The 13,138-nt window shown below is 48.4% G+C and overlaps 1 protein-coding gene across 6 annotated transcripts in view; it reads left to right on the plus strand.

Annotated features, from left to right (window-relative positions):
• The window catches only part of fli1 (Fli-1 proto-oncogene, ETS transcription factor), a 71,529-nt gene that overhangs the window by 2,286 nt on the left and 56,105 nt on the right, over window positions 1-13,138 (plus strand). For 4 of the 6 annotated variants that reach the window (XM_055660886.1, XM_055660887.1, XM_055660885.1 and 1 more), the window contains 3 exons: window positions 7,226-7,431; window positions 10,792-10,949; window positions 11,430-11,633. In XM_055660886.1, coding sequence (XP_055516861.1) covers window positions 7,226-7,431; window positions 10,792-10,949; window positions 11,430-11,633 — 568 coding nt within the window. Of the gene's footprint in view, window positions 1-3,198; window positions 3,353-3,949; window positions 4,108-7,225; window positions 7,432-10,791; window positions 10,950-11,429; window positions 11,634-13,138 lie in introns of those variants that run through there. The other 2 variants (XM_055660889.1, XM_055660888.1) reach the window with 2 other exon arrangements.

Below are 13,138 nucleotides of genomic sequence, written 5' to 3' on the forward strand. Positions count from 1 at the left end.
TTGTTACGGCGTGTGTGAGTCCAGGTCAGTGTAATATATTAGTATCCATCAATTTTGTGGTGTTGCTTTCGCATTCACCCACGGACTGCAAACATTCTGAGTGCATAGTAACTGCAGAACTGCTTTTGAAATGTCCGGTTACATCTGACAGAGACTGGGTGACGGGTATCAACAGCCTTGTCTTGTCAGCTAAGTTTTCAGGATTTTTATAAACATAAAAACAGAATCGCAATGATTTAATTGTATAATCCTACATTCCAAATATGAGCTGAAATGTCCATTTCTCCCCCTTATGTTGAAGACTCGAATATGTTGAACTCCCGACGGAAGAATTGATAATTGGTTCCTTCGGACCCCATTGTGATGGACCCCATTACATTGCAAAACTGTTACAGTATACATATCCTTAAAAGTTATTTTTTAAGTACATTTGGAGCGCCCCAGTTTGATCCCTTAGTTAAATATAATTCATTCACACAAGTTGTTATGTGTGCGTATATGTGGCATGAAGATTTTTCGTTTAAAAAAAGCTGACGTTTTAAATTAAATCTAACGGAAAGTAAATATCCCGTGCGATCTCCGGGTGTTTCTAACCTTTCTCTAGCTTTTTACAAAGTGGAAAGCAGCCATTTGCAGGTGCGTAGTATCTGGGTCCATTTATTTCAGACACTGTATGCAGTAACACTTAATCAGAAGGAAGCAATATCGCAGAGAAAGAGGACTTTCAGAAAACATTTATGCTTCTAATATTCTAAGACTGCGGTGAGCGGACGTCGGGCTTGTACCTCACGCCCTTGGAATACCGCTTTTTTTTCATCCAGTCATAACGTTTGTGTTATTATACAAAGGCTGGTTTTCAGACAGTCTCCATCCAACTGGGAGAGGTCTGCGAATGTGGAACAATTCTGAGTCTGTTCACCGCTCTCACTCTGAGCCAGGGTTCAACTAAAGCTCATCGAGAGAAAGAGAGAGAGAGAGAGAAGGAACGCGGGGGGAGAGGGACAGAGGGAGAGGGGGGGTGGGGAGAGGGGGGGTGGGGGAGAGAGAGAACGAATGTGAGGGAGAGAGAGAGAGAGAGAGAGGGAGAGGGGAGGGGAGAGGGAGAGGGGGGGGAGAATGAGAAGCGAGAGAGAGAGCGAGAGGGGAGGGGGAGGGGGAGGGAGAGAGGGATTGAAAAGGAACAGAGGGAGAGGGACAGAGGGGGAGAGAGGAAGGGAATGGGGGAGTGAGAGAGAGAGGGGGGGGAGAGGGGAGAAAGGGAGAGAGATAAGGAGTGAGTGAGAGAGAGGGAGAGTGAGAGGCAGGGAGAGAGAGTGAGAGGCAGAGGGTGAGGGAGAGGGGGGGGGGTAAATATTTGGGATAAACCCCCTCCTTGGTGCTCGCGTGGGGTAATAATCTGCCCTTCATTACAATGCTGCGAACTGCGGGCCCATGATGTAATTACAGCTCAGACATTTATTACTTTCTAAAGATAACTATGCATTAATTTTTAAGCATGCCGAGACAAAACCGTAAAGATGGAAAGCAAGAAATACTTTGCAGTTATATTATGTTTCATTCAAGCGCATCCAGGTCCTGGTTTCAGACTTGTTTTCCTAAGGTCAGCGGAGACTAGGAGTTCTCCAATAAAAATAAATCTCAAATTAATTATGGCCCCGAGCAGCGCTCCAGACAGCTCGCTGGAGTAGCAGATTTCTTTCTCCCCTCTCACCATTTTCTCTTGCAATTGTGGGAACTTGCCGTTCTTAAAAAATAGGGGAAATAGTTAATCTGGCCCATTGTGTTAGAATCTCCAAATTGTTCTTCTCCCATCAAAATTATACATGTTATCAAATCCGGAGCAGGTTCATAAATTGTAACAATCTCTTTAGTCACAAAATGTTCACAGATCGCCATCCCTACCACAAGCATCTTGGAATCCCATGTCCGAAAAAAACTGAGTATAATTGGCCCATTCTGAAGCGTAAACCCATCTTGCTGTTGCTTTGTGTAGGATGGGCCTGGAGCAACTCAGCGGGACAGGCAGCATCTCTGGAGAGAAGGAATGGGTGACGTTTCGGGTCGGGACCCTTCTTCAAATCCAGAACTGCAGATGCTGATTTACACCGAAGATAGACACGAAGTGCTGGAGTAACTCAGCGGGACAGGCAGCATGCGACCCGAAACGTCACCTATTCTTTCTCCTCAGAGGTGCTGCTTGTCCCGCTGAGTTACTCCAGCTTTTCCCCCCCCAAGTCCGTGTTCGTGCGTGAAAAACCTATGTCTACGTCGCCGCTACAACGTGTAGGAAGGAACTGCAGATGCTGACTGCAGAAGTCTGAAAAAAGGATCTCGACCAGAAACGTCACCCATTCCTTCTCTCCAGAGATGCTGCCTGTCCCGCTGAGTTACTCCAACTTTATTGTGTCAAGCCGCAACAACGTGGCGAGTGTGTGACGAAGAGAATGAGTGTCATGGATCGGGTCCTGTGCAAGGCCTCTACATTGTGTGTGTGGGGTGGGGGGTCTAACGGGTGCGCCGTCCACCTTAAACCTCCGCATGAGATCCGTTCCTCATAATGGCAGCAAGCACTGTCCTCTGGAGAAAGCTTGGCCCTGTAAACTCCTATTCTGGCGTTAGCCGCAGAAAATGCCACTGGAGCAAGCATTCTGAACAGCACACCCTCGCGTGTAAAGCCGGACTAATAAAACATAATTTAGAATAATGTTATTCTCAACAACATTCCTCTATAATTGACACACAAAGAATTCAAGAACACAGGTACCCGTCTGGATAAGGCTCCTTCACAAAACGCTGGAGTAATTTAGCCGGAGAGGCAGCATCTCTGGAGAGAAGGAATGGGTGTCACCTGTTCATTCTATCCATTGCTGCTGCCTGACCCGCTGAGTTACTCCAGCATTTTGTTCCTATCGTCGGTCTAGAGCAGCATCTGCAGTTCCTTGCTACACGCACCTTCACATTGAACCGAGAGATGAATTGGGGCTCGGACACGGAACCGGGTTTCCAATGACTGGTCGAAGGAATGTAAATATGGGACGGATAATTGTCAATGGGCCGAACAGTCACCCCACCAACTTGCACACCGTGACTCGCCCGCAGTCTCCCCACGTCGGGACCTGCAGCTGCACTCAAAAGCCGGCTGGATTGATGAGGATAATTTCAGAGGGAGGGGAGGGCGCTGTGGATTTAACTCGCCAATTTAGTGAAGGGGGAGAGAGAGTGAGGGGGAGAAAAAAAACATCGAATAAGGAGACTGGAGACCTGTGGAGTCGTCCAAATAACAGGAGCACAAAGTCTAGCCATAACGGGGGATTTCACATAAATACACCTAAATGTATAAAAGTTTCACCAGGTAACTTCTTCATTCTAAATTGTACTCTTTCGGGAAATGTTGAAAAATGCAGTGTTTGTATAAAGAGAAGATTGCCGGTGTTGCTGCGATTCATGTGAAGGAGATTGATCGGCACTTTTTAAAATAGGTTTTAGGTTATTTTGCACAACTATTGTTTTGCCCGTTCTTGTTAGCGGTGTTGTTGTTCCTCGTGGCTGTTAGTTTTGTTTTTAAATGTGAATAATCCGTCAGAAACAGCAGGAAACGCGCTGCGGAAAACTCTCCTCGGGTTGTGTGTGTGGCACATTAAAAAAAATGTTGATAGTTTATATTGAAGTTTTAAAAAAAATGGATTAGCCTGCAAGCTTTAGGGTTAAGTGGAAGGGTTTGTGTGAAGGGGAGAGAGAGAGTGTGTGTGTGTGTGTGTGTTGAGGGGGGTAGCAATCGATCCCGGTGTAGGTTGAGCGACGCTTCCCCACAGGAAAGCGCGTTTGAAACACGGAAAGGAGAAAATCGCTATTGTTTCTCTTTCCTTATCTTGACGGCCAAAATATCCTGCTTTAGAAACATGTGTAATAAGCCCCCATCATTGGTTCAGCGGCTTCCTCTGAAACGGCTGACTTCACTTCCCAGAATTGCCAATCTTTCATCCGGTTACCTCGCCTGCCCGACAAAGGACCGCCGTTGTAATTACCTCCTGGCTGTGTCATGTTTGACATATTGTTCCGATTTGGGGAAAAGGGACGAAACCGGGTGAAATGGACGGCACGATTACGGTAAGGGTGGACGGGGAAGGGGTGGGGTGCGTTTCAGTGGCTCTCCCCGTCATCTACGCCTCGCACCCGGCCCCTTTCGCTCAGCAACTTTCCAGCCCAGAGCGGTAATCCGATTTCCTCATTCTTCCACGTCCTGCTAAATTTCCTTTTCCTTTCAAACCCCGAAGCCCGGAGTAGGAGACTCAGTCTCAGTCTCAGTCAGTGGGGCGCCTGTGTCATTGGGCGTGCAGGGTGGGGGGTGGGGGGTGGGGGTCCCGGTAGGTGTCAGCTTTATACACCGAGGGAGCGGCGCTCCACTTATTTACTTGTATAGAGTCTTCCCAACGTGGACGCTGGTCGCAAAATTGCCCATCACTGACTCGGGACGAGATGGGATGAATGCAGGAGAGAGAGGGGGGGGGGGGGGGGGGGGGGGGGGGGGGGGGGGGGGGGGGAATCCGAGGACTCAAACGCAAGCTGACCAAGACCTGCCCCACGATAGTCGGGACTCTCACCAACTGAGCAACGTTAAATGGGTGTGCTGGAAGCAACTGCAGATGCTGGCTGAGTCACTCCAGCATTTTTGGGGTCTATCTAACGTTACACGGCTCACAGCCCGAGACTCATTCTTCATTCCTCAAACAGACAGGCCCCTCGCCGCCCCAGAGGTGCGCTGCGCCGCGCTGCGCCGAGCAAGCATGCAATGACCCCGCTCATGTGTTTAACATTTGTTTGAGACTAGACGCGTATTTTCCCCAGCTCTGTGCGCCGGCGAGATCGCAGCGCGTCCCGCCATCTGCAGTTTACAGACAGAATTTATTTGTCTCAGATGTTCAATCTGTAATTGTGAGATGCCTCCGTATGGGAGCGGGTCCCACGGAACAAGCAGCGAGGAAACCACTTATAGAAATACAAATGAGAGAACTCGCGGCGGCAGAGAACTCGCGGCGGCAGAGAGGGCGAACGCTGTACAAACGGAGACATTATACTGGTTAAAAATAGCTTGGTTAGCTAACTGCCCAGTGGCATGAATATTGATTTCACTAACTTCAAGTAACCCCGGCAGTCCCTCTCTCACCCCCCTCCTCCCCCACCCAAGTCGTACCAGCTTCTCGTTTCCCCCCAACAAACAGCTACCAATGGCCTGTTTCCTTTATCATCATAACTTTTTTGCATATCTTTCATTCATTGTTCTCATATCTCTCTACATCATTGAATGTATCTCTCGTTTCCCTTTCCTCTTGACTTTCAATCTGAAGAATGGTCTTGACCCGAAACGTCACCTATTCCATCTCCCCAGAGATGCTGCCTGAACCGCTGAGTTACTCCAGCCTTTTTGCGTCTACACTGGTTAAAGGTTTGATTGACTCATAACTGAACGCCAGGTTTGTCATCAATCCTCCGTCCTTATCAACCAAACATACACTTCCGTTCTTTACACCCATGTTTCCTGACAGATTTCCCTTTCCTTTAATCCACTAAAGATGAAAAACGAAGCCCTTTCTCTCGCCGCACTCGCTAAATGAAAGTCAGAGTGTTTGTGTTGCGTGTTTGTCAGCGCGTTCATTGTTTTTAATGGTTTTTTTTTGGCAACTTGCTCTGTCATACATTAGGATCAACCACTCCAGATTCCTCTCCATTGCACTTATCGCTCTTTGACTCAGCTCAGTGCGCCCTGGCTCGGACTGCGCCAACGATCTTTGAGAGCTGACAAGTGCAAACTCATGAAAACGCCAATCGGCTGATCGTCGGGCGTTTCACTGGCGTAGAAACAAAGAACTGCAGATGCTGGTGTACACCAAAGATAGGCACAAATGGAGGCGAATCCGTGGAATTATTTGCCACAGAAGGCTGTGGAGGCCAAGTCAATTGATATATTTTTTAAAGGCAGAGATAGATAGATGTTTGATTAGCACGGGTATTACAGGGAGAAGGCAGAAGAATGGGGTTAGGTGGTAGATATAGATCATCCATTATTGAATGGCGGAGTAGACTTGATGGACCGAATGGCCTAATTCTGCCCCTGTCACGTGGCCTTATGGCGCTGGGATAACGCAGCGGGTCAGGCAGCGTCTCTGGGGATAAAGGGCAGTCTGAAGAAGGGTCCAGACCCGAATTCTCAGCTGCCCGTTATCTCTAGACCTGTTGCCTGACCCGCCGAGTTACTCCAGCAGATAGACACAAAATGTTGGAGTATCTCAGCGGGTCGGGCAACATCTCTGGAGAAAGAAAATAATGGGTGACGTTTCGGATTTAAACCCTTCCTCAGATTGTTCATCCAGTACTTGGTGTCTATCTTTGGTGCTTCACTGATGTTTGCCGTTGCCCTGTAACCCAGCACGGGATCAACCCAAACGCCAAGGGCACCTTTAACCATTCCCCTCCATCCCACAGTGTTCCTACAACCTTAACAGGTTGCAAACCTATCCTGCCAAAGCCACTATCCAATCTACACCCAGACGTTGCACCGCTTTCATCCAAAGTGTTGGTGCATCTCAACCATTCCCAACGAGTTCCATGTTTTGTAGAAGTTGAGGCGTAAATCGAGTGGCAACAACCCCCCCCCCCCCCCCCCCCCCCCCCCCCCCCCCCCATGTAATATTCAATGCTCTCCAACCCGCTTAAATGTGTGTCTTTCTGTTTTAAACGGAATATCGTACAGTCCCAAAGTGCCCCATCAATAGATACTGAGCGAATGGAAAGTATACACCCCACACCGTAGCACTTGAACCCACAGTGTTACACGCGGGGACCGGGACACGGAATGATGCATTTTGCCCACAAAGAGACGGCGAATACATCTCATGTTATTTGATGGCCCATTGCCTTAGCGTTACGTTGTCCATTCAGCTCGCTGTCTATATGGCAATGTTGCATCTCTGTTGAGAAGGAATGGGGTCGAGACTCTTTTCTGAAGAAATGTCACCCATTCCTTCTCTCCAGAGATGCCGCCAGTCCCGCTGAGTTATTGTGTGTCTGTCTTCGGTGTAAACCAGCATGTGCAGTTCCTTCCTACATGATATAACAAGGTTGGTGAGGGTGATGGAGCGCTGTATATGCATGTCTGTCCGCTTCAGCTGGATGGTGCAGTGGTTTGTGCGGGTCTCTATAATCTCCCCGTGTTTGCTCTGTTCGCCAGGAGGCCCTGTCCGTTGTGAGCGAGGACCAGTCCCTGTTCGACACCACGTACGTCGCGGCACAGCTTCCCAAGTCGGATATGACGGCTTCAGCCGCCGCCGACTATGGACCAACGCACAAGATTAACCCTTTGCCGCAACAAGAATGGATCAATCAACCCGTCAGGATCAATATCAAGAGAGAGTATGACCACATGAACGGCTCCAGGTAATGGCGGATGTACATGCTCCTTGCTCAGGGAATGCGAATCCCGACCTCTAGTCAACAATTCAACATGGGAGTCCCTCCTTGATCCTATCTAATTTTATCCCTGCTGGCTCAATATGTAAGATTTTTGAGTTTCAACTCTGCCTAGCCCGCACGCACCAGCCCACAATCCCTGCTCGCACCACTCTGTTCAAAATTCCTCTTACCCTCTGGACAGCCGAGATGTTGTAATGGTTACGGATATGATGATCTCGGGGAATCTTCCCACCAGCTTGGGCAGACACAACATTCTGCTGTAACTCAGCGTGACAGGCAGCATCTCTGGATCAAAGGAATGGGTGACATTTCGGGTCGAGACCCTTCTTTAAACTTCAGCCTACCAGCCTGGCCAGTCCAGTTGATATGCACAAGCTTGAAAATAACAGCATTAAATTGGAATTAGCGCACCTTTGCTTAGAAACGAGGCCACAGGGAGGGCATTTCTGTATAATTATAGTAGACCCATTCTACCCTGTAGGAAAGAACTGCAGATGCTGGTTTACATTGAAGCTAGACACGAGACTGCACCTATCCTTTTTTTGCAGAGATGCTTCCTGACCTGCTAAAATACTCCAGGCCCATTGTATTTGTAAGATGTACACTGAAAACAAACTTACTTTATCTTTCCAATATAGATACTTGCGGAATACTCATAGCAGTTCATAAGAGCACAATGCGTTCTCTGAATTAGTTTCTCGAGCTTCTCAGTAACGCACCTTGCTGCCTGTCCGCCCCAGAGTCTGACTGTTTGCTGAAAGACAAAGCTCTGGAGGAATCCAGCAGACCAGGCAGCATCGGGGAAGGGGAATGGACAGTGAAATGGCAGTGAAGGGAAATGGACATGTTATGTTTCTCCAGACTGACACATTGAAGATATTCAGACACACCAGTCTGAAGTAGAGTCTAGAAGCGGGACGTCGACTGTCCATGCCCTTCCACAGTTGCTGCCTGACCCATTGGGTTTCTCCGGCTCGTTGTGCTTTTCCGCAGATGCCAACATCTGCAGCTCATTGTGTCTCCGTTGTTAGCTGTCAGCTTCCTATGGGCCGTTTCTGTGTTAGCAGGGAGGGTCAGTGATAACCCTAAACAAATAGGTCAAACGTCAGTAACCACAACTAACTTGAGTCATGGCTTGTGGCTGCTCCTTGGCTGCTGGGATTGTATGGGGTCAATCTTATACATGCTCTAAATCGGCAGACAAGGACCATTCCTACTTTTGCTTACAAAATGAAGGCGGACCATTCCACAGCGAGGTGGCTGGCTCACTTTGCAAATGGAATCGATAGGAGGTCAGACCGGTGAGTTCTGGTAATAGGTTCTACCAACTATAATAGAGCGCTTGGCCAACAGGCCCTTCCCTAACTTCCTCATGTCGACAGTAGTCCTATGAAATCGATAATAGTTCAGACTGGTGAATTACAGCCAGTTTCCTTCCCTCGCAGACATAATAAGTTGTTTGGTGCTAGCTGGGGGCGAGGGAGTTTATATAGTGTCAGCACTTTTTACTGGTTCCATATTTTTTGTATTTGGATTTACATTGCCAATTTGGCAGGGTGGGATTTGAACTCGCGCTCTCTGGTACAGGCCTCATCAACACTCGTCTGGTTACAAAATTGCCACCACACACTGCAGCTGCTTGAGTTGTTTTCAAGTTCGGTTGCCGTTGCAAACGGGGAAAGCAATGAAATACTTGTAACGTGGAGACAAGGGTAACTGCAGATGCTGGAATCTTGAGCCAAACACAACGTGCTGGAGTAACGGAGCGGGTCAGGTGAATGAGTTGACGACCTTTCGCAGTCCCCAGAAGAATATCCGATGGGAAACTGAGTCTGCCCATTCCCTCTACAGATGCTGATCGACCCTCTGAGCCACTCCAGCCCTTTGTACCTTCCTCAATGACTTAATTGTTTAGTATTTTATTGGCTGAGCATGCTGGTGGTGACCCCCCCCCTCCCCCCCCCCCCCCCCCCCCCTCCCCCCCCCCTCCCCCCTCCCTAGGGTCTAGGTGTACAATTCCATTGGACGAGCATCCATCAATGGCACAGGAATAACAGCTTGGATTTTGAGTCATCAGGTCTCTGGAATGGGATACGTGCTACCTTACATCTTGTCCAACTATCCTTTGATACTCTTTTCCGATTCCCTTGATGGCAATTGAAGCACATTTTATCATTTTAAACATGCATGAATGTGTTTTCTTGGCTCTGACACACCGTTTATTACGAGGAAGGCAGTAAGTAGTGAACAAAGATCTTAGAGCGGCCCCTTTGGTAGTTAAGCCTCTGTCCCACTTAGGAAACCTGAACGGAAACCTCTGGAGACTTTGCACCCCACCCAAGGTTTCCGCGTGGTTCCCGGAGGTTTTTGTCAGTCTCCCTACCTGCTTCCACTACCTGCAACCTCCGGCAACCACCTGCAACCTCCGGTAACCGTACGGAAACTTTGGGTGGGGCGCAAAGTTTTCCAGAGGTTTCCGCTCAGGTTTCCTAAATGGGACAGGGGCATAAGGCAGTATATGTGATCAGGGAACATCACAAACTTGTTCACAAGGACCTCATACTTCCCTTGGAGCGTCGGGGGTTAAGGGGAAGACCTGATAGAAACATATTAAATTATGAGAGTAACATAGAAACATAGATAGAAACATAGAAATTAGGTGCAGGAGTAGGCCATTCGGCCCTTCGAGCCTGCACCGCCATTCAATATGATCATGGCTGATCATCCAACTCAGTATCCCGTACCTGCCTTCTCTCCATACCCTCTGATCCCCTTAGCCACAAGGGCCACATCTAACTCCCTCATAACATATATGGTATACAGTCATTCCCGGCAGTGGCTCACGGCCCCCAGCGTCCTCAGGGGCCTAGAACCCACTGCCGGGAATGAAGGTGGAGGCGATACCATAATGGAGTTTAGGAGGTTTTTAGGTCGGCACCAACCACTATGCAGGGAGTGGAGGGATACAATCAATGTGCAGGCAGATTAGATTCGTTCAACGTCCTCACGTTTAGTACAGACATTATGGGCCGAAGGATCTTTTCATGCGCTACCAAAACGCTGGAGCGACTCAGCGGGACAGGCAACATCTCTGGATAGAAGGAATGGTTGTCGTTTCGAGACCTTTATTCAGACCCTTTCCTTCTCTCCAGAGACGCTGCCTGTCCCGCTGAGTTACTCCAGCATTCGGTGTCTTATCTTCGGTGTAAGCCTAGCATCTGCAGTTCCTTCCGACACGGTACCGTTCCGTGTGTCCGAACTGAAGTTCTGCATTTGTGGCGTCTTCCTTTCCCTCACCAACCCTCCGCTTACTTTCGCTGGCAGGGACTCGCCCGTGGATTGCAGCGTGGCGAAATGCAACAAGCTGGCGAGCGGCACCGAGGGCAACAACTCTCTGAGTTACAGCAGTTACATGGATGAAAAGGACGGTCCTCCTCCGCCCAACATGACCACCAACGAGAGGAGAGTCATCGTCCCGGCAGGTAAGTTAGTCAGCATCAAATGGGTGGAGGGTGGAAGAGGTGGTGCACTTGTCTGGGCCCAGCGTGGGGATGTGGGGATGTGGGGGGTGTATTTGGTTCTCCCACAACGGTGGCTGTTTCTCCACTCATACTCAGCGGCTGCAAGATGCCCATCTGTCCGTTGTTAATATTTTGAGGAGAATCGCCAATTAAAAACAAAACTAAACCCCACCACAATGCAGAGATTGACCAACTTTGAACCAATTATCCACTGAATTGCTATTACCAGAAATTAGCCGAGTGGGTTGCATACATCTGGAATGAGTAAACCAGTCGCTGGCTGGCTGGGAGATAGCCCCCATCGTTTACTGCATGCCAAAAAAACGGAACTGCCCCTTTAACTAAAACAACGTGCCGACTGGGGAACGAGTGCATTGGAGTCGGCGCGGGGTTGTGTAGGATATTGGATGCGTTACTGAACACTTGGCTGATGTTCCACAGATCCCACCCTCTGGAGCCAGGAGCATGTGCGGCAGTGGCTGGAGTGGGCTATTAAGGAGTACGGGCTGCTGGAGGTGGACACTGGCCTCTTCCACAATATCGACGGCAAGGAACTCTGTAAAATGGACAAGGAGGACTTCCTCCGCCTGACCTCCCTGTACAACGCCGAGGTCCTCCTCTCTCATCTCAATTACCTCAGGGAAAGTAAGTACTGGTCCATCTCAATTCTTTATCAGCGGTGTAACTTACAATGCTCAGTGATTTACTGGTAGGAAACAACTGCAGGTGCTGGTTTAAACCCAAAGTAATCATAAAAAGCTGGAATAACTCAGCGCGTCAGGCAGCATCTCTGGAGAAAAAGAACAGGTGATGTTTCGGGTCGAGGCCCTTCCTCAGATTGAAGAAGGATCACCCATTCCTTCTCTCCAGCGATGCTGGCTGACCCGCTGAGTTACTCCAGCTTTTTGTGTCTATCAGTGATTTACTGGTCATCGCTGTTTGCCATCCACAGGTTCAGTATTGCAGAGAAAATTAGAACATATTTTGAATACGTTGCCATTTCAGAGGAACTATGACAATATCCTCTATTCCTTGCTGCAAAAATTGAACACAATGAGCTATGGAATTAACCCGATGAAAAATCCGCCAGCGATATTTCCACTGTTCTTGTACCTCGATGTTCTTGTATGTGCGAATATGAAAATTAATTCGACTTGACTTGGGAGTAAAAACCAATCTTCACGCTTTGTGTGGTCCAGCATTATTGAAATATCCGTAACTTTCCAAAGAACTGGGATAGACTAAAGTGCTGGAGAAACTCAGCGTGTGCAGAAGCATCTATGGAGCGAAGGAAATAGGAAACGTTGCCTATTTCCAAACCCTCGGCCCGAAACGTTGCATATTTCCTTCGCTCCTGCACCCGCTGAGTTTCTCCAGCACTTTTGTCTACCTTCGATTTTCCAGCATCTGCAGTTCCTTCTTATACACTTTCCAGAGAACTGCCGTGGTCATTCTCGTTATACGCCCGTTCACATAGTTTGAGCGCACCCACCCATTGAAACCTGTGTCTGTGATCGAATCTTACATCTCCCAGTTTGGAGAATTGCCGATTTGGCGGCGAGGAGGTTAAACAGCAGAGAGGAGTGAAGGCGCGGACTCGCGTGTCGGGGCTGGGCCGGGTCTGCAGACTGCTTGCATTTCTTCACCGTTGCAACTGCTTAAAGTTGTTGCCTTGTTTGTGATCTGGTGCGTTCGCGGTGCAAAGAGGTAGCATGCAGGAGAGAAACTAGTTGCATCATACTTTATTAAACTATAAACCCCGATCACGATGTTGCAAAGTGAACCCATCATATTACTGAAAGCATGTTTCAATTACATATAAATATCAGGTAGAATTGAACGATTCAAATGTATTTGTTCGGAGAATACCTTGAACTAGTTTCTCCTGAATTCTAACCTCCCTTCCTTGTCTCTGAAACCAATTTATCTAAACCTGTTAGTCCTAAAGAGTCCTGTGTAGGAAGGAACTGCAGATGATGGTTTAAACCGAAGATAGACACACAGAAAGCTGGAGTAACTCAGCGGGACAGATATCTCTGGAGAAAGGGAATTGGTGACGTTTCGGGTCGAGACCATTCTTCAGATCTGAAACATCACCTCTCCCTTTTCTCTGGAGACGTTGAGTTACTCCAGCTTTTTGTGTCTATCTT

Source organism: Leucoraja erinacea, chromosome 32 (assembly GCF_028641065.1).
Source record: "Leucoraja erinacea ecotype New England chromosome 32, Leri_hhj_1, whole genome shotgun sequence".
NCBI classification, from domain to species: domain Eukaryota; kingdom Metazoa; phylum Chordata; class Chondrichthyes; order Rajiformes; family Rajidae; genus Leucoraja; species Leucoraja erinaceus.